Raw genomic sequence first — 21,214 nt, 5'->3', positions numbered from 1 at the left:
GTATAATTTTTGACAGAAAAAGAACCATTAACAACAAATTTCATTTTAGGCGTCGCGACTGGAAAGAATAAGTATGCACACATATTCATATACACACATATATATACATATTACATATAAATATATATATATATATACATAATAGACATACATATACATACACATACATATACATCCCCTCTTGTGTGTTTATTTTAGGCCTGTATCATTGAATTTACAATAAAAAGCGACCCCCCCCCCACCCGGCCCGGTACAAAATCTCGGCGTTATTTTTAGCTTGCAGGTTTAAATTTCCTTTGTTTTCTTTCTTTTATCGTGAAATTATAATGAATTGCTATGAATTACTCATCTTTAAATGATGGAGTAAAAACCAGGCTTTGTCCAATATGTCTGGGCAGACTGCTCTCATCAGATCACTTGATTGCATTATAAAAATGCGTCCGTGACTGATGATATATACCGGGACAGCCCCGTGCAAAAATGATCAAATAAAAAATCCAACTCTAACCAAAAATGCCTTCGACATGTTGGGCAGTATAAGCCTGTGACAAAATTTCAACACTGAAATGTTTTTTTTTATAATAATAATAAATTATTTGTTTAATATTTATTTATAATAATTTATTAAAAATTGTACATAAAACTTTTCACTCTTTTTTCACACACACACACTCACACGCACGCGCGCGCGTATTTGTATTTATTCAATTTTTTAAAAATTCTCTTTCTGAATTTTTTAATACATGAATGAATACAAATACATTAATATATATGTGCCAAAAGTGTGATAAGTTTTATGTACAATTTTTAATAAATTATTATAAATAAGTAATAAACAAATAATTTATTATTATTATTATTATTATTATTATTATTATTATTACGTTCACGCGATTCACTATCACAAGCTTACAACTGGAAATGAATATATATATATATATGTAAAAATATTTTGAAAAAGGATGAAATTATGTCCTAGTGGGCCCAGTGAATAGAATGGTCACCATGTGTAATCTTTTCTTATAAATTTTCCTCGGTATGATCTTCATCTCTTGTTTTATTTCAGGGGTCAGCCTGTGCAAATAGGTGTCCAGATGGCTTCTGGGGAAAAAATTGTTCCTTGCCATGTGACTGCTACAATGGCGCAACATGTCACCACATTACCGGCGACTGTTTGTGCAAGCCCGGGTTCAAAGGAGAAAAAGTAAGCTTTAATCACAGGTGTTTTAGAAACGTTCACAAATCCAATCATAATAATTTCTGTTCTTGGATAGTAGATAAAAAAATACTACCAGTTTACTTACCTTTACAGATAATTTGCAGACTTTGCAAACTTTCGCGATTCAACTATTTCCCACTTTATTCAATAATTCTTTTATTTCCCTGTTTTCAAGAAACGGCCTTCTATTCCCTTTTTCCTCGGTTTGTCGCTCAAATGAAAACTGAATTAATATAAGCCAGTCAGAAAATCTCGTTTAGTCAGAATTGGCACTATTTAGTCGAAAATTTTATTATTTTATCTTTATCAGTAGAAAAGACATATCAATTCAATTCTAGTGATTCAAAAATGCTTTTGGGTTGAGAATTAATTTTTTTAAATTGAAAATTCAACTGTTTCCATTGTTTTATTAAAAACAAAGTTTTTTCGCTGAAATATGAATTATTATATTTTTCGTTAAGAATACATATTGTTGGGTTAAAAATTCAACTTTCTACTACAAAGTTCGTTTTTTTGGTTTGAAAGTTTTTCTAATAGTGTTACTATTTAGTTGAAAATTTAGTTATTTTGATGATAGTTTTTCTGTTTATGGTAGAAAATTTGTCCTTTCACGTTGAAATTTTATTTTGCTCGTTTGAAAACTTGAACTAGTTGGTTATTTAATTTGTTGAAAATTTGTTTTTCTTTTCTTAAAAATTAATTATTTGAGCTGGAAATTCAGCTATTTCAATTGTTGTAATTTCATATTTTTCGTTGAATTAATCTGTTTTTGAGTTGGAATATTTATTGATTGAAATATGAACAATTATATTTTTGTGCACATTTCTCATTTTTGATGGTTGAAAAATCAACTGTCTTTTTTAAAGTTGAACCTCTTTATTACAAAATAATTTTTCGATTGAAGTTTCATCTCTTTGGTTAACAAATTTGGGTTATTTTGGGTTGAAGATTCAACTATTTGGTTAAAAAATTCAACTTTCTACTAAAAATTTCGTCTTTTTGGTTTAAAATTTTTTCAAGTGGTACTATTTGGTTATTATTACTATTTAACTATTTTGATAAAAATTTTTGTGTTTATATAGAAAATTTGTCCTTTCACATTGGGAGCTTATTTGGATTGTTTGAAAATTAACTTTCTTGATGAATTTGGATGAACATATGAACTATTTAATTAATTAATTTGTTGAAATTTTGTTGTAGCTCATAAAATTGTTTATTACATAAATTTTAATATTTTTTCTTGAAATATCAACTGTTATATTTTTCGTTAACAATTCATCTGTTTTGGATTTAAAATTCAACTATTTTTTTAGAAATTCACCTTTCTTCTTCAAAATTGGTTTCTTACTGAAAATGTTGGTTAAAAATAATCAATTAATCTGGCTTTGTATTAAAAGAATCCAAATTCATATTGTATTTTATTTTTATATCCAGTGTCTCAACAATTGTCCGAAGGGAACCTTCGGCCAGAATTGCACAGGTCATTGCAGTTGTCTAAATGAAGCTACTTGTAATCCAGTTGACGGCAAATGCGAGTGCAGTCCAGGATGGACGGGAAGAAATTGCCACGACAGAGCTTGTCCTAATGGATTCTACGGCGCTAATTGCGAAAAGGTTAATTTAAAAATAATACTTATTTTGAACAGACTTTCATTATATAAATTCTAACCACGCAAATGTGTATTTTGTCTATACTCTTTCTATATATGTTTTCTATTAATCCAAAATTATAAAATAGTTTTGATCGATGTTTCATGTAAAGCCTTGTGAATGCAACGAGGAAAATACGGAACTTTGTCATCCATGGCGCGGTGATTGCCATTGTAAATCTGGATGGGGTGGCATTACTTGTTCGCGAACTTGTCCTTTTCTGACTTACGGGAAAAATTGCGAACACAAATGTAAATGCCAGAACAACTCTCAGTGTTCTCCCATCAATGGAAGGTGCATTTGCGCCGCAGGATTTAAAGGTGAGGATTGTAGTGAAGTCTGTCCCGAAAATACCTACGGTGAAGACTGTGCACAGAAATGTGCATGCAAAAATGGAGCCAACTGCTTGAAGGAAAACGGACGCTGCACCTGCACTGCCGGTAAGAATAAAAATTCCTTATTTTCCTAGTGTTCGGAAAAAAATTTGTTCGAAATTTAATTCGAACTGCAAAAGACACGATAAGCGAATTGGAATGGTTTTCTTCCGAATATATAATGCTGAGTAAAACCAAGAGAGGATGACAGAAGCAGCAAATATTTTACTTGCGTTCGCATTTTTTTATGTTTACCTTTGTTAAATTTAAACTTTGATTATTATTTTGTGTTTGGATTCCCTAGCGGACCGCGTGACCGGGACGGTTACGCAATTGCATCACCGCAAGTGACCATTTAATTCACTGGGGCCCGCTATTGGGCATATTTTCACCCCATTTCATATAAAACTCGACAGTTCTTATATCTTTTTGCGCATTTATATGGACCGGAAAACCAGGGAAATTACCGGAAATTTAATTTGAAAACCGGAAATTTACTACTGGTCGCAGAAAAATTCGTGTTTTCATTATTTTTATGATTTTGGTCAATTAAGAAAAGTGATTTCTACTTTATCTACAGTTTTAGATTATTTAGATTATCTCTGTTTATTGTAATTAATTCATAGTTTATTATTGAAATTTTATTATTTTCCATTATGAGAAAAACCCTTGGCAATGTTTTGCCCTGTGAGATTTTTTTTCTTACTTAAGTTTGAGAATCGAATTGATGATATTTCAAACATACATAAGCAATAATTTTCTCAATTTTTTCCAAATAAATAGATTTATCAAGTTTTATTTACTTGCTTCTCATTTATCATGATATGGAATAGGAATTTTTTAAAAGAATTATAATTCGGATTAAGAAAACAAGAGTTTAAACGAATATCTTGTCACATCTTAAAAGTTCCATCTTCTAAATTTTAGGTAATGAAAGTACATACTTGAAGTAGTTTTTAGAGTAGAAGTAGTGTTGCAAAGAAGAAATATTGATGAATTATTATAGAAAATTTAGTTACATTGTACGTTGTGAACTCATTTTTCTTTAGCTAAAATTTAAACTACTTGGTTAAAAGTTAGACTCTTTCGTTAAAAATTATTTTTGTTTGTCTGAAGATTCATCATTTGAATTGAAAATTCATATCTGGTTGGAAATGTAACTATTTTGCTGAAAATCCGTTTCTATTGTTGTCAAAGATTAGATTTTTAACAGAACATTTAAAAGTTATATTTTTGAGAGAAAATTGATATTTTTCATTCAAGAATGAAATTAATTGTTTAAAAATGTATGTACTTTATGAAAAATTGCCTTTTTGTGTTGAAAAATAATTTTTATGTTTGAAAATTCATCTTTTTTGTATACAATTAAACCATTTCAGTTCAAGATACATAATTCAACTTGAAAATTCATATAGTTTGGTTGAAAATCAATCTTTTCTTGTTAAAAATTCGACAATTTGGGTGAAGATTTGGCATGTGACTTGCTCAAATACCTATTTTACCGACCTCAATTTTTCAGTTTACTGAATTTTTTTTGTACTTAAGAACTTTTTTCGTTAAAAAATATTGGATTGAAACTTTGGAAAAAGTATCAGAAGACCATAAACTACGTTTGTGTACTTCATTTGAGTAGAAATTTCGCTAAAAATTATTTGCAAATAAATTAAAACTGGGACCATTTTTTGACATCTTTTCTTTTTGTACCTTGCAATTTTTTGAAACTAAGAACTTTTTTATATGTAAAATATCGGCCTAAAAATTCAAATAATCTAAGAGCCGATAGTAAATTACGTTTATGTACGTTTCTTTACATCTTACAGATATTTTAAATATAAGAAAATTTATTCAACCAATTTTGATGTTATGTCAAAAAATGGTTTCAGGTAATCTCTTTGAAAATAATTGTGATCGAAATTCCTACTAAAATGAAGTACATGAACGTACTTAAAGGTCTTCAGATACATTTTCCAAAATTTCAGTCCGATATATTGTATTTACAAAAAAATTCAATTATTTCGTTAAATATCCACATATTTTGGTAGAGATCGATTTTTTTAGAAAATGATCTTTTTCTTTGCAAGTTTTTCCTTTTGTTTCAAAGTTCTTCTTTTCGGGGAAAGTATAAGTATTCCAGTTAAATATTTACCATTTTAAGTGGAAATTCATCTCTTAGACTGGAAATAAAATTATTTGTTTGAAAGTTAATCTTTTGTCCAATTTTTTTTTCATGAAGATTCATCATTTTAATTAAAAATTCATTTCTTTGGTTGAAAATTATTTTTTTTTAACCAAAAATTTAACTGTTATTCCAGTTGAATATTCCATAATTTTAGGTAAAAATTCATCTCTCTGGTTGAATATTCATTTTTTGAATAAAACTTTAATTACAGCATTTTTTTGTTGAAAAATGATCTTTTTTAGTTGAAAATTAATCGGTTTTTGTTGAAATTAATTAATTAAAATTAAAAATGGAAGTGTTTTTTTTAATCTCGTTTTTTTGCGGAAAGGTAATTTTTTCTCGAAAATTAAACCATTTTAGTTAAAGACTTATTGTGTTGTTCACTTATTGTCACTTATTGTGTTGTTCACTTATCATCACTTATTGTGATGATTTTTTAGTCGAAAATTTAAGTATTTGTTTTAAAATGTATTTATTTTGCATTTTTCTGCTCTCTTGTGTTAAAGGGTATTCAGAATGAACGACGTGGATTAAAATAAATGTTTGCACTTAGCTGCAAATGTAAATATGTTTTTGATATCTTCCGCCGAATCGTCACCCTGATAAATATAAATGTGTAAAAAGATAACAATAAAGTGTAGTGTTCTATGTGAAATTGTGAGTAAATGTGAAAAGGCATGAAAATATGCCCTAGTGGGGACCAGTGGACGGAAATTTCACTTGAAAGTCAATGCAATTGCGTAACCGTTTCGTTCACGAGGTCTGCTAGGGTTACTTCTATTTTTTATGAGAACGAACGATGGTAAGTAATCAGATTCGCCATTACGCACTTGCAATTTTATTAGGATGGGTTGGAGTCCTATGCGATCGTCCTTGCGACGACAAATTCTTTGGTCTGGGCTGTGAAAGTGAATGCCAGTGCTATAACGATGCAGCCTGCAATCCGCAGAATGGTAAGAGTAAAACTGATTCTACATGTTTAGTACCAGTAGGTGCAACTTTACCTTTTGTTCTAACCCCAGCTCAAAATATGCAATAATAAAAGCATGTTTCCAGTTCCATCAAACTTACATGTAATGCCAGTAACAAAACTTGCTACCCATTTTTAGGTGACTTACAAACATTGATTATAAATTCACAGAACGACAGAAAACAATCAGCACCCAAATAGATTGTAGCCTTTTGTGTACTTTATGTAATCTCCCACTTTTTTCTTAGCATGAAAATTCTTTTCAGAAAAGTTTGTCTTCTTCTTACGAAATGTTCCAATTCTATTTTCCTGTTTTTTTTAAAGTGGTCATGCAAATAAAAAAATATATTTGATACTTTAATGTTAAAGTTGCATCTTCTTAAAATCTCTTCATTGCACACGCACAAAAACCACGATATTTTGTTTTGAAAACGTACAGGCGCATGCACCTGTGCTGCTGGGTTCACCGGTGAGCATTGCAAAGACAAGTGTGAGAACGGATTCTTCGGGCATAATTGCGCACAGCAATGTGACTGTGAACCAGATAATAGTAATGGCTGTGATCCTGCTACCGGTCGTTGTATCTGCAAGCTTCAATGGAAAGGTTTGTAATTTAACAGTCGAATTCATAGACAGGTCGACAAAATCGAATTCTTACTTCTTGAATTTGTACCTGCAAAAAAAGAATATATATATGCTATTTCATTGAATTCCCAATCAAAAACCATTAAAGAAATTGTACAGGAATAGCTTCAAATTTTTTTTGGTCAAAATTCTTATTCAAATTTCTGTTGCAAATGTATTGAACAAAAATAATATATAGATTAGGTTCCGTCCATAAACTACGTTACCAATTTGAGAGGGGGTGGGACTCTAAAAGTTATGGTTGATAACGGTAAGCGGGACAGCGGACGTAACTCTACGAAATAAAATAACGTGCGATGCGTTTCTCAGTGATAAGTTTATATTAATTTTGCGAATTTAGTGAAAAATGGCCCTACAAAGGAACAGTTCAATAGTAACATAAAAACTTTGATAATCACTTATATATTTCAGACTTCACAGTTTTTTAGAATGGAAATGTAACTAATCTGTTTTTGATTAAAATTTGAGATTTTTTGTTAAAAAATCAACTATTTCGTTTAAAGAACTTTTTGCTTGTTGCAAATTGACATATTATTTTGTTGAAAGTTCGTATTTTTGGTAGAAAATTAATCTTCTTGTTTGAAAATTCATATTTTTCGTAGAATATTTAACTATTTAGTTGAATGTTGAATTATTTTGTTCAAAACTGATTGTTGTTGTTGAAAATTTATAATTTTAGTTGAAAATTCATGTATTTTTTAAAATTTTACCATTTTATATAATAATCATATTTTTAGGTTCAATTATAACTGGTTTTTATTTGAATACAATTTTTCTGGGTTGAAATATCAACTATTATGTTTTAGTGAATAATTCTTGTATTTTGTTGAAATTTTGTCTTTTTTCATAGAAAATTATTCTTTTTGCTTGAAGCTTCACCTATCTTGCTAAAAATTTCAACTATTTGGTAAAAATTTGAAGTATTTATTGGAAAATTAAACGGCCTGGTAGAAATGTGACTTTTCGTCTCATATTAATTTTCTTGATGGAAAATTCATCTTTTATGTTGGAAATTTAACTATTCGGTAAAAAACTTAGGTGTTTCAGTTGATAATAGAACAAATTGGTTAAAAATTGAAATACTTTGTTAAAATTCTTTTTTTTTAAGATTTCCCTCTTTGGTTCAAAACTTAACTATTTTTTTGAAAATTCATTTTTTTTTTGAGTAAAAATGAATGTTCTTACCTGCAAACTTAATTATTCCATTTTTTGTGAAAACTTGATCCTAAATGAGTTGAAAATTCAACTATTTGGTAGAAATTCACGGATTTCGTTGAGAATTCGTCTTTTTTGGGCAGAAAGTTGATCTTTTTTTAAAATTCGTATTTTTCGTTGAAAATTGATCTAATTGGTTGTATTCTGAACTTTTTATTTAGAATTATTTTTTTACATTCATATTATTTGGTTCAATTCGACGGTTTTTTGGTCTTTTTTGGTAGAAAGTTATTCTTTCTAATTGAAGCTTCGATCATCTTGGTAAAAAATTCAACTCTTTGGCTGAAAATAAAACTTTTGATTAAAAAATTTAAACATCTGATATAAAAATTTAACTTGTTTACTGACAATTCATATTTTCGGGTTGAAAATTCAACTGTTTTGTCGAAAATTCGTATTTTATTAAACTACTTCGTGAAAAATTCATCTTTTTGGTTGTAAATTTAACAGGTTGGTTAAAAATGTATTTTTTTGTTGAAAATAGAATTACTTGGTTGAAAGCTGAACTGCTTTGCTAAAAATAATTTTTTGAATAATTTTGGTTGAAAGTTGAACTGCGTTGTTAAAAATAATTTTTTGAATAATTTTCTTCTTTGATTGAATTAATTTTATGGATGAAAATTATTTTTTTTAGTTGAAACTTCAACTATTATTTATTTAAAAGAATGTGTTCTCTTAATTCCATGGAAAATCACCCTATTTCCCTGGTTTTGAAGGCATTTCCGACTGTGAAGTCTGATATTTTAATATTTTCAGTCATCCTGGACTTACTACCGAAGCGTTTAGTGTTTAGCAAGATAAACTTTAATTGGGGGTGGGGGGAGACAAATTAGTGACGTTGTTTATGGACGGCCAATTAGAGGAAATTAATGGGGAATTATGGTGTAAGATTCGACACAATTTTTTATTAAAAATAAACAGGAATTCGATGTGAAACCAAATGTCCTCCTGGTCTTTATGGGGAGAAATGTGACTCGCAATGCAACTGTAAGAATAATAGTTCCTGTGACGCAAATACTGGAGCCTGTGTTTGCTCCAGAGGTTGGGACGGTCCAGACTGTAATCAGCCTTGTAAAGAAGGATATTATGGTATTGGCTGTAAAGAGAAGTGTCCTGAAAGAATTCAAGGTAAGGCATTTTTTTAAATTCGTGTTAAGCAGGATCACGAATCACTATCTAAATTTCACGGGTATTTTCATATTTTATACTGGGAAATGTCTATTCTATTCTTTAGTTCCTAGATCTCATCCTCCACTCTTCCTTATTACAACTTCCTCTCGATTCACTTTAATTGTCGTAAAGTGATAAATTAGGATTAACTCTAGTGTTCTAAGAATACTTTGAGTTAGCAAGTTAATATAAAATTTAAAAATCCTTATCTACGAAAAGGACATTAGCACTTTTTGCTTTTATAAAAAAGAATAATTGTTTAATTTTTGTTCAAGTTTGGAATTTTCTATAGTTCATTCTAATTGTTAATTAATAGGATTCTAATTAACAAATATCTTTAATATTCCAATTAAAATTTTTATTTGTTTTTATTATGTAATTGAAATATGTTTAATAATAGCAAGCTCTTAAAATATCAAATGGTCGATATGGTCCGCTTTTAAATTAAATGTGTTCGATATCAAATATTTACCAATGAATGAAACTGGAATTTGTTTAATTCCTAATGAAAATGCAGACTATTGAATTTTAAAACAATAACTTAAGTTGTTCCAATTTTAGATCGGAAACTATATCGAGAGTTTAATGACTCAAATATTGTATTATTAAAAATTAATAATTTGAAAATTATTGAGTTAATTATTATTACACAAAATGCTGAAATTTTTGGTCAGTAACAGAAGTAAATTTTTTTTTTACCTAAACTGAAAGTAAGATAGTTTTACATATGTTTTAGATTTCCACAATATTTAAAACTGAATATTTAAAAGTAGTTAGTTTGCTTGATTAGAAATTGGAGTATGTTACTTATTAATCATAATATGGTAGTAGTATTGTAGAAATGAAATGCTTCCTCCCTTTTAATATTTACCATGGCACGTTATTAAAACAAACAAAAAAACTTAATTCTCTTCTCCCTGCTCCACTGGTCAGCATTAGGAAAAAAACTGTAAGTATATTTTAAGCCTTCTGTCGTAACTGGGACAATCCAACCCATCAATTGTATATATTTTCTTGCCAAATGGTGCTAATTTATCCCACATTTTTATTAATTTATGAAAATAAATCCATTTATTTTCGCAACCAATCTCCGTATTATGATTCATCGATTACTTATTGTGTTTCGATTTACTGCGTATTATATAATTCTTCTTAATTTAATTAATTAATGAAGATCAAATTCATTCATTTTCACAATCAGCTCATGAATTGCATTTTTCACAGGTTTTCGAAACTGATACCATTTGAAGAGTCCGCGGTCTAAATCTGTTAAAGGACTTTTTTTCGAAATTGAAGTTTTTTTTATTTTCTCGAACATTTTTTATATGGAGTTATTATCCCGCTAGCAAAGCGGCAAAATTCCTATTAGTTTATTTTAATGGATTTTCGAAAATCACGTTTTGGTTTTCAGAGCATAGGTCCGCGGTCTAAACCTGTTAACTGATTATGGCGCCTAATGGGAATTCCGTGCTTTTTCTCATAACGGCTCAGTTTGCTCGTAGAATAGGACAGTGAAACACATGTCAGTGTGTGTATGCGCGCGCGTGTTTGTGTGTATGAAGTTAAGTGTATGTGTACGTCGAAAGTTTTTTTGTGGGGAATTTCACGTCATCTTCGATGTTGTCGTCTACAGATCGCTGTAAAGATGAATGTGAGCGACGTGTGTTGATTACTAACACTCAGAAAATGTTTGCTACAATTTATTTTACATTTTTGCAAGCACATCTATTTTCGACTTGTGATTTTAAACATTTTGACATATAAAAATTGCGCGCAGCTTGAAAAATTACGCATAAACATTCGAGCTCGGGAAAAACAATAGAAAACCAGCGCTAGAATACTGCAGATAGCAGATATAGACCGCGAAACCCCTCGTAGATAACATATGAATAGCCTTCAATTGTCATATAACGATTGATTTTGATTTCAATGTTCTAATACTTATTTGTATTATTTTTTTCTAGTAAATGAACAAAACATATTTTACAATTTGAAAAAATATTGAAAATTGCAAAAATAACAACGATTTTCCTTCGCCGTGTAAAATTTCTGAAATGTCAATTAACAGGCTTTTAGACCGTGGACCTTTCATTTATATTATGACTCCATTAAAAAACTAAAGTTTATAAATAATTATGAGTTTGATAAAGGTATATGACTCACGCCCAAAATATTATTTTATTTTAAAAAATTTGTTTGCAGGAACTTCATTGTACATTTCAGGTCATTCGTAGCTTATACTTGATTGCATGTTGTCTGATTTCATGTTGTACTTAATTTTTTTAAGGGCGACCGCATTTCTCATCAAAGAATCAAAATATTCGAAGCACTGAGAAAATAATTTTTTTATTTAGAACATATAATTACTTAAGTTTAACTATTACAAATCTGTTCAAAAAACAAGTTTTTCTGCTTTGAAAGATGAATACTGATCTTTCATTATCAAACAGCTGTTTTGAAAATTTGGTTTTGTAATAATTAAGTGTAATTTTTTCTCAGTGCGTTGTGCACTTTCATGGAAATATTTTGTAAAAAGGATTCCAAATTATCTTTATTAATTTTTCAGGAAACATGACCTGTGATCATGTCACTGGAGAGTATGTCTGCAGGCCAGGTTACTTAGGACTCACTTGCGAACATCCATGTCCTCCGAATAGATTTGGATTGAACTGTGCTAAACACTGTACCTGTCAACATGGAGGAGAGTGTAATCACGTAACAGGTAACATCAAAAGAATATTAATTCCAAAAATGATTAAAACCGTCACTAATTATACATTGAGATGCGAGGGAAAATAATTATCTAGTTCAAAAATTATCTCAAATTTAAGATAATTGTGAACATATATTTCTGATTTGCAATTGGGTGATTGTCAAAAAGTTCAATATTTTAGACAATGATATTTTCAAAAAAAAAAAATGTTCGAAACCGAGAGATCAAAGAATGTATATTTGTGATATGAATTTTACACGTTGCCAAAGGTTACGTTATAGGACGTGCAATTATGACAGAACAAAAACATTTCAAGACTTTTAAAAATTTATGTATAACAGATAAAATATTTAAAAATATGGGAGGAACAACCATTTTCACGATTTATTTGATTTTGGCTTTAGTGTGTCATTTTACAAAAAATATTGATCAGAATTAACTATTATTTCGAATGAAAGTTGGTAAATCTATTTTTAGCTATACTAACGTCTTCAAAAGTATCAAATAATTAATTTTAGCCCGCATTATGACATTATGAAGTGATTTTGCAAAATCCTCAATTCTAAAATATTTACCTTTACTTTTGATTTTAACCTTTTTCAACACAATATAAGGGGCCGTAATTAAATTATTTAATAGGTCAAGGGGGAGGGATCGATAAATTGTGTTACAATTTTTTACGGAATGGTCACGTAAAATAAAAAATTAGTCAGGGAAAAATGAGAGAATTTTAAAAATAAAGTTTTGCGGTAAACTTGATATAATACTTTTGTTCCTAATTCATTTGCCTTGTATTTATATTTCTTTTGTCTCCAGTTGCTTCCTGCTGAATATTGTCTTTCTAGTCACAAATTTTGTTATTTATTTGAAAATTCAAAAATATTGAAAAATCATCCTTTTTGGTTAAACATTTAACTGTTTTGTTAAAAATTCGTCTTTTTGGGTTCAAAATTCTACTATTTTCGTAGAAAATGTACTTTTGATTAAAACTCCTTTTTTGGTGTTGAAAAGTCAACGAAATTTTTTTCTGGATAAAAATTCAAATAAATTTTTAAATTTGTCTTTTTATTTTAAAAAAGTAATCTATTTTAGTAGAAATTGCAAATTTCTGAGGTGGAAATGCAACTGTTTGGTTGTAAATTCAACAATTTTGTTAAAGTCATGCTTTTTGGTGGACAATTTAACTATTTCATAGAAAATTTACTTTTAGTTTCAATTTCATATTTTTTTGTTCAAAAGTCAACTGCAATCTTTTTTAATTGAAAAACTAACCATTTTTTTTTTTGAAAACTTGTCTTTTTGATTCATCTTTCTAGGTTGAAAATTCGATTATGTTGTTAAAAATTTCATTAATTCGATGAAAATTCAAGTTTTTTTGTTCAAAATTCATCTTTTATCGTAGAAATGTAATTGATTTTTGTTGAAAATTAATAAACAAATAAAAAAATGAAAGTTTGTACCTGAAATATTGTTTATCATATGTATAAAAGATTACATGTTAAAAATATTACGTGATTAAAATGCTGGTATTTGAATGTTAATGGTAAGAATGAAAAATTATTAAAGGAAAAATCAGGGAATTTTGAAAAAGTTTCACTCTGCAAAGCATATACTTTCTTAAACAAAACAAACATCGTTTTGTTTCAAGTCCTACATTTTATTATTTCTGGAAGCCATAAATTTCGTACTGTAAGAAGGAAGAGGGGAGGTAGAAATAGTTTTTTACGGTTTGTAACAAAATGAAAAGACCTATTATCCGTTACATAATTTAAGTACAGCCTATAAAAAATGTATGTTAATTTCAATATTTAAAAACTGGCTTTAATATTGTTTAGCAATTTTTAATTTGAAATTTTGTAGTTTCGAACCGATGCGTGATAAGACATTTGACTAAATTGTGTTTTTATACATGTACTTTACTGATATAATTGTTGAAACAAGACTAATTCCATTTCAAATTACGCAGAGAAGTCCAGTTTAGGGAGTCAGAATAATTTGGAATTTAGATCAATAATTCTAGAATTAAAATAAAGGAGCACATACTTCAACAATTTTCTAAAAAATTAATTGTTTATTTGTTGCAATTATTTGCAGATTCCTAAGAATTCTTAAACAAATTTAAGAATTTTGATTTAAAGTTTAGTATTTTTCGAACGAGCATAATTTTGCTATTCGAGCTGCTGCACACAGCTTTTATTCCTAAATTTTGTAACATATGAATACATACAAATAAGTAAGTGTTAATAGGTAAAAATATAAAAGAGTGTCGAGTTCTATGTGAAATTGTGACTAAATGTGAAATATTATAAAAATATGCCTTAGCGGACCCTGTAAATGGAACGGTTACTTGAAGCTCAGAAAATAATTGTTTGACCCAAAGGTTATTAAAATCTTTTGCCCTCGACTTTTCTTTAAAGTTAATTACTTTTTATTGGTTTATAAAGATTTTAAATATTTAAAGAAAAAAAAGTATCAAGCCCCTTTTAAAATAAGTGAAATTCTATTTTTACAATAAACATTTATTTATAAAAAAAAGCCTGTAGGATTGGGAGTTATTATATCAAAAAATATTGCCTTAAATTTAGATTAAATTTTTTGTTGGATATAAATAATAAACTAAGAAAAAATTTAAAAAAAAAACGGTTTCTTTTCAAGTCCGTCCAAGATTTTTGAAAGATGCTTCTGTAGAGAAACGTTAAGTTCAAAAGCTTTTTGGTTGAAGATGTCCTAGTCTTTCCTTGAAATTTTGCATGATTTGAAATAGAATTGGCCTATACGTTTTTATTTAATGCTTAAGATTAATTTATATTCCCGTTGAGTTTGCACTAAAAATGGATAAAATATTGAAATCGACAATAGAATATAAGATATGAAGAATCTTACAAAATTAAGTTTAGATGTAGTAAATAAGAAAGAATAATAATTTTTTTAGGAAAATGTCAATGCATTCCTGGATGGAAAGGAAAAGATTGCGAAATATCTTGCCCGTTAGGAACTTACGGGAACAATTGTACACAGCATTGTAGATGTGAGAATGGTGGCCTATGCAGGCCTCATGATGGTACCTGTAAATGTAGCTCTGGATGGACTGGAACCAGATGCACGGAAAGTAAGTACATAATTTGAAAATGATTTTCCCTTCATACAACCAAATTTTGTTTATGTTTAAATTTTGTACAAAATTTTAATATGAATGTCATACTAAAGATAAAATTTAAATTCAATTTTTCGTTCCAGTTTGTCCGGAAGGATATTTCGGAGACCATTGCATGACACCGTGTGAATGCAAAAGTGATTCTTACATTTGTCATCCAATTGATGGGTGTATCTGTAAGCACGGATTTACAGGTAATATATTTTATTATAATATAATTAATGGTAGTTATTTTGTAACTACATTAATTGTTGGCGTTGGCATAAAAAGGGGCCCTTACTGCCTTTTCTCGTTAGGAGATAGTCTCTTTTTTTTTCTAAGTCAGGGTCAAAATGATTATTTTCAAATTAGAATTGGGGATGATATTAGGCATTTTACGTTAAAAATGAAAGTTAATTAAACTTCCACAAAATGTGGGCGCCGATGTAAAACTTCATGAAATCAGTAAAGTCACTCCCTAAAAATAAGAACAAGCAGGTTACAAAATTTAAAACAATGTATTTATTTTTATATCAAAAAATAATTGACGAAGTGCTACTTCAAGATTAACAATACTTGGAGAGTTTGTTTTTAAATTTAATTTTCGGGATATACGTAAAACAATGCTTAGTTACCATTTTTTAATCGAAAATAATGTTTAAAGTTATAAGCAACAAATTCAAGAAATAAATGTCGTTTGTTACGAAATCGACTGCCAATGATTCAGAAATGATTATATTTTTTAGGAAAATTTGTCAGGTAACATCATTTTGATATAATTGAATAAATTTTATGAACAAGGACTAGAAACTCTGTGATGTCATTTCTGAAGAGTGAGCAAACATTTCTTTAAACAATTTATATTGTACTGTCGATGGTATTTTTTTTATAAAATTCATTAAAATTAATAATAAATGTCTGGCAAAATCTTTCTGATTCACTGGTAGTCGATTTCGTGACAAAAAAAAACATCTTCAGGGTGGCCAGTTTAGAATAATTAAACTTCAAAGGTTCACAATATGTCTCGCAATATTTTTAATTCTTCAATTTTGAGCAGTGAAAATGCCAGTTATTTTTTATTTGCTAGAAATCACATATTTTAGTAAAAAGAACTGTCCAGTTGTTTTAAATGTCACTTGATACTACATGATATGATACTTATTAATAATATATTTATCGTGTTTAAAATTTCTATAATTTTAATTAAAAATTATAGTTTTGAATATGCAATTCTATTAAATGCAAAATTTCATATAGAAAGCCTTAGAAGTCAGTTTTGAATTTAATAATTTTATATTTAAATATAAAGCAATTTCGAATTGGAAAGCTTAAAATTGTACAATTTCAAAAAATGAAATCATATTAGAGCAATATTTTTTTGTATTCTTTGTTTAAAATTTTTAATTTTCAACGTAAAGGTTTGAAATTGTCCGATTTTTAGTTGAAGATTTAAAGAAAGAAATAATTTCAAATTGAAAAATATTTGATTCGAAAATTTCCAGAATGAAGAATAATTTTTAAGGAAGATTTAAAATTAAAAAATTAAGTTTCATTATGAGCGCTACATTTTTAATTTGTCCTTTTTACAGGTTTTAAGTTTGTAATTAAAACTAAATTGGTTGAATTTACAAAATTTTAAATGCAGTTTTCATTCGTTTAAGTTTTGAGGTCCCCGAGTAGAAATGTTTTAATTTTAAATGGTGAAACTTTATTCGCTTTGAATTTACAATTATTGAAATTGAAAAATTTTCAAGTTTTAATTATTTAATTTTTAATAGTTTTAATTATAAATAATACAATTTCAATTCCTCTGAATTTGAAATGATCCAATTTCCAATATTCAAATCTTCAAATATTCAATTTTGAACTTTTTGATATTGTCCTAATTTCGAAATTTTAATCTAAAATCATACTAGTTTCATGATTCACGGATTCAAATTCAAATTTTGTTTTAAAATCTGCATTTCTTATAAAATTTATTTAAATAAAGAACACATACTATCACTGTTGTAAATTTAGTTTTAAAAAACCAATGATTTTCGGTTGATAAAGTGTTCTAAGCAAAGGATTTTTCCAAGTAATTAAACATTTATTCTGTTAAAAAATCGAGATCTACAGGTTGAAAATGGACTTAAGTCTGTATTTGTTTATCAAATTTATTTAAAAAATTATGAATTGTTATCCAGTATGAGCAAATAGTACATTTTGATTCTTGGCAAAAAAATGTTGGTCAATGTTGTTAAAGGAACGAAATGTTTGGAGCGTGAAATGGCTAAGATATTCATTGGTTTGTTAACTTTATTTATAATATTAAAAATTACTTAGGATTAAAAAAATTGTAATACAGTATTATTTTTCGTTTGTCTGCAACAAAAAATTGCAACATAAAGTCTTTCCAAGTATTTTTTATTATAGAAGTATCACACATCACCTGCTGGATATTATTTGCAAGAAGTGTCTTTACTGATCTCGTGATGTCATATATAAATATAAGAAGTTTAAAGAAATAAGAGCATTTATAGGAAAAATTTCATCTTTATTGTCAAATAAAACATTAGTAAACAGATTCAAAATTCAAATCGTAGAAATTTCTTTTAAATGCAGTTAGGTTTCATTTTGTTGTTAATTCGTAAATTAGAAAAATGTGCGGACGCTTACATTAATTTTTTCGCCAGGTCCGCAATGCAGAGATCAACTGACTTCCCGGACTTTCCAAGAAAAGGAAGAAGCAGGGATCGGCAGTATTATTGGAGGGATATTTGCTGCTATAATGGTAGTCGCGATATCTCTTGCTGCCTGGTTTTATCATCGACGAAAAGTGTCAGATTTAAAGAAGGAGATGGTTCAAGTGCAATATATCGCCGAACCAGTAACCACACCTGGTATGCATATAACTTTAGTTTCGATTTTAATTTAAAATAATGTTGGAAATCTACAGGTTTTAATTTTTATGAACTTAGTAAAAAAGAAAATTTATTCACAATTTCACATAGAACTCAACATTCTTTTTATTTTATTTTTTTTGCACATTCATCACACGTCGGGTTACTGCACACAGCCTTTAATTCATAATTTTTCAACACATTTATAGATACAAATACACAAATATGAATGTGTAAAAAGATAAAAAGAAGACAATTATTATCCGGTATAACTTTTTTAAAATGAAAGCTGATAAAATTTCGCATCGAACAGTCGTGGCCGATTTGTAAATTTTTGTTAATTTTTTTGTTTGAAAAAAGCTTTAATTCAATCAAAAATATCTATAAAACAGAAAACAGCTATCCAAAAAAGATGTCCAATAGCAATGCAAATATTACAAAATTGATTGAAATTGTTATAATCGAATGAGTGAATGAAAATGGTTTCGGGGGGATGGGAAGCGATTCGTAACTTGATTCGCACTAAATTTGAACAATTTATGGACAAAAAGAGTTTTATAGTTGTATTAATAAGATTTAATAATTAATTCGTTCTTTTAAAAGTAATATTTAGAAACAAATATCTAAATGAGGTATTTTTGTTGGAATAAATAAAATTTTTTCTATAGAATGGATCGCATATCACTTGGAAATTAAACCTAAGTATAATATTTGGCCAACAAATAAAAAGTAATAACTGTTTATACTACCTTAATTAACAAATGCACTATTTAACTGTTTTTGGAGGTACAAACTTGATTTTTTCGATGAAATTAACTGTAAATAACTAACTTCTACATTTCTAAGAACATTTGCACGGCAGTAAACAATTTATTATTGTAAATAAAAATTGTTGAAACAATTTTTTTCATTTTACGCATTTATAAATAAAATACCGCTTTTTTCACGGAATTAACACTCAGTTATTTATCTATGATTTTTTGGTATGAATCGATAACATTTGATAATTGTTTAACCAAACTTAATCAACACATGCATTATTTAGTTATTTTTAGCATTTAAACTATTTTTTTGTGATAATCAACTGTTAATAACACATTTAAAAAATTTTTTTAATAGTTCAATAACGATCCACTATTTAAGAACTTGTTTCGTGAAGCCAGAAAGAGGATTACTTTCAGAAGCCGAAAAAGAAAGCCAAGTAGTAATTAAGTTTCTTTAATAAATCATCAATTTTTATCAACTTATGACAAATCATTATTTTTAAGTAAATAAAAATAAAAATATTAGATCGTTATCGAACTATCAAAAAAGTTAAAAAATGTATTATTAACAGTTGATTATCACAAAAAAACAAGTTTGAATGTTAAAAAATAGCCAAATAATGCATTTGTTGATTAAGTTTGGTTAAACAATTATCAAATGGTATTAATTCATAGAAAAAAGTCGTTGCTAAACAACTGGTCATTAATTCCGTGAAAAAAGCGATATTTTATTTATAAATACATAAAATAGGAAAAAATTGTTTGAACAATTGTTGTTTACAATAATATATTGTTTACTGTCATCAAATTATTAACTTTTATTTGGTGACCAAATATGATAATTAGATTTTATTTCCAAGTAATATATAATCGATTCCATAGAACAACTGTATTCCATCAAAAATACCTGACATGGATATTTGTTTATAAAATTTGATTTTAAAGTAACAAATTATTTATGAACTTTTAATAATTCAACTAAGAAACTCTTTTTGTCCATAAATTGTTTAAATTTATTGCGAATCAAGAAACGAATCGCTGCCAATTCCCACGAAACCATTTTCATACTTATTTCTTTATTACAAATTCAATACATTTTTTAACATTTGCATCGCTATTTGACATATTTTTTGGATAGTTGCTTTCAGCTTTCTAGATATTTTTGATTTAATCAAAGCATTTTTTAAAACCATTATACTTCAAAAGTCAAAATTTAATTTTTGTCATTTTTGTTATTAAATAAACAAAAAAACAAGCAAAAATTTAAAAATCAGCCACGACAGTTTGGTACGAAATTTTATAAGCTTTCAATAAAACAAAATAATCTGCAAAAAATCTACGAGCTCGATAATATATTTATCTCGCGCTTTGCGCCCGTAAATGCATATTATTATAATTCATAACTTACATTGGTATTTAAACAGACGTAGTTTCATTGTCCCGTTAACGAAAATGCGTATTCGTTAAAAAATGTTTGTTATTAAACATTTTATTGCAACTTTGGTTATTTTTCTATAAACTAAATTTGCTCATTTCCAAAGTTTTTTTGTGATTTAAACTTTACACTTACGATTACTAAGCAGCCTTACCGTTTTTTTAACTTCTAAGTTATATATGTTTATTATATAATAATATATAATTATTTATATATATATATTTTGTTTTGTTAAAAATGCAGTTATATATTTGAGAATCTTTGAAATACTGTGAAATTGTTGCATGAAAGAATGTAATCTTTGGATTTTTCATTATTTTGTATGCTGTCAACATTTGAATTTTGGATTTTGCAAGAAAACTAAAAATGTTGTTATGATAATTTTGTGGGGCATTTAGAAGTCAAACTTTTTCTTCTCTTGCCTTTTTTTCATATCGTCCGTTATTTGACTTAAAAGGTTCATTTTCGTGTGTTTTTTGGAAGTTTGTAAATGCTTTAACTCTGATAATTTTTGGTTTTATGAAAAAAGTCATCGTGATAAATTGGTCAACTTTTTGAATACTATAAACACCCGTAAAGAAAAATTTTGAATTTTGAAAAAAGTGGTCTCAAAAATATTCAAAATGCGCTCACTTTTTGAGTTTTATACCCAAAATGGCTGGGTAACGAACTTGACCAAGTTTAGGACACTAAAAGATTGTACCAGAGGCCAATCTAATAGAATGATTTTTTCAAAACTTATCGTGCTCACAGACAGAGAGGCATAATACATACAGACAGAGATACAGACAGACACATTAATAAAAACCTGTTTTTCGGATTCAGGGGGTCTCAAAATGTGGACATTTGACAAAAATGGGGGGGG

General features: G+C 28.0%; 1 protein-coding gene across 2 annotated transcripts in view; it reads left to right on the top strand.

The window, feature by feature from the left end:
* LOC117168750 (protein draper) overlaps nucleotides 1–21,214 on the top strand; it is a 71,948-nt gene that overhangs the window by 42,515 nt on the left and 8,219 nt on the right. Inside the window, exons 7-16 of one of the 2 annotated variants that reach the window (XM_033354499.1) lie at nucleotides 1,067–1,204; nucleotides 2,654–2,833; nucleotides 2,982–3,309; nucleotides 6,268–6,375; nucleotides 6,832–6,996; nucleotides 9,174–9,380; nucleotides 11,989–12,144; nucleotides 15,068–15,244; nucleotides 15,373–15,483; nucleotides 17,944–18,150. In XM_033354499.1, the coding sequence (XP_033210390.1) occupies nucleotides 1,067–1,204; nucleotides 2,654–2,833; nucleotides 2,982–3,309; nucleotides 6,268–6,375; nucleotides 6,832–6,996; nucleotides 9,174–9,380; nucleotides 11,989–12,144; nucleotides 15,068–15,244; nucleotides 15,373–15,483; nucleotides 17,944–18,150 (1,777 nt within the window). The remainder of the gene's footprint in view (nucleotides 1–1,066; nucleotides 1,205–2,653; nucleotides 2,834–2,981; nucleotides 3,310–6,267; nucleotides 6,376–6,831; nucleotides 6,997–9,173; nucleotides 9,381–11,988; nucleotides 12,145–15,067; nucleotides 15,245–15,372; nucleotides 15,484–17,943; nucleotides 18,151–21,214) is intronic. The other variant, XM_033354500.1, reaches the window with a different exon arrangement.

Source organism: Belonocnema kinseyi, chromosome 3, assembly GCF_010883055.1.
Source record: "Belonocnema kinseyi isolate 2016_QV_RU_SX_M_011 chromosome 3, B_treatae_v1, whole genome shotgun sequence".
Lineage (NCBI taxonomy): Eukaryota > Metazoa > Arthropoda > Insecta > Hymenoptera > Cynipidae > Belonocnema > Belonocnema kinseyi.
This window is presented reverse-complemented; position numbering and strand designations above follow the sequence as displayed.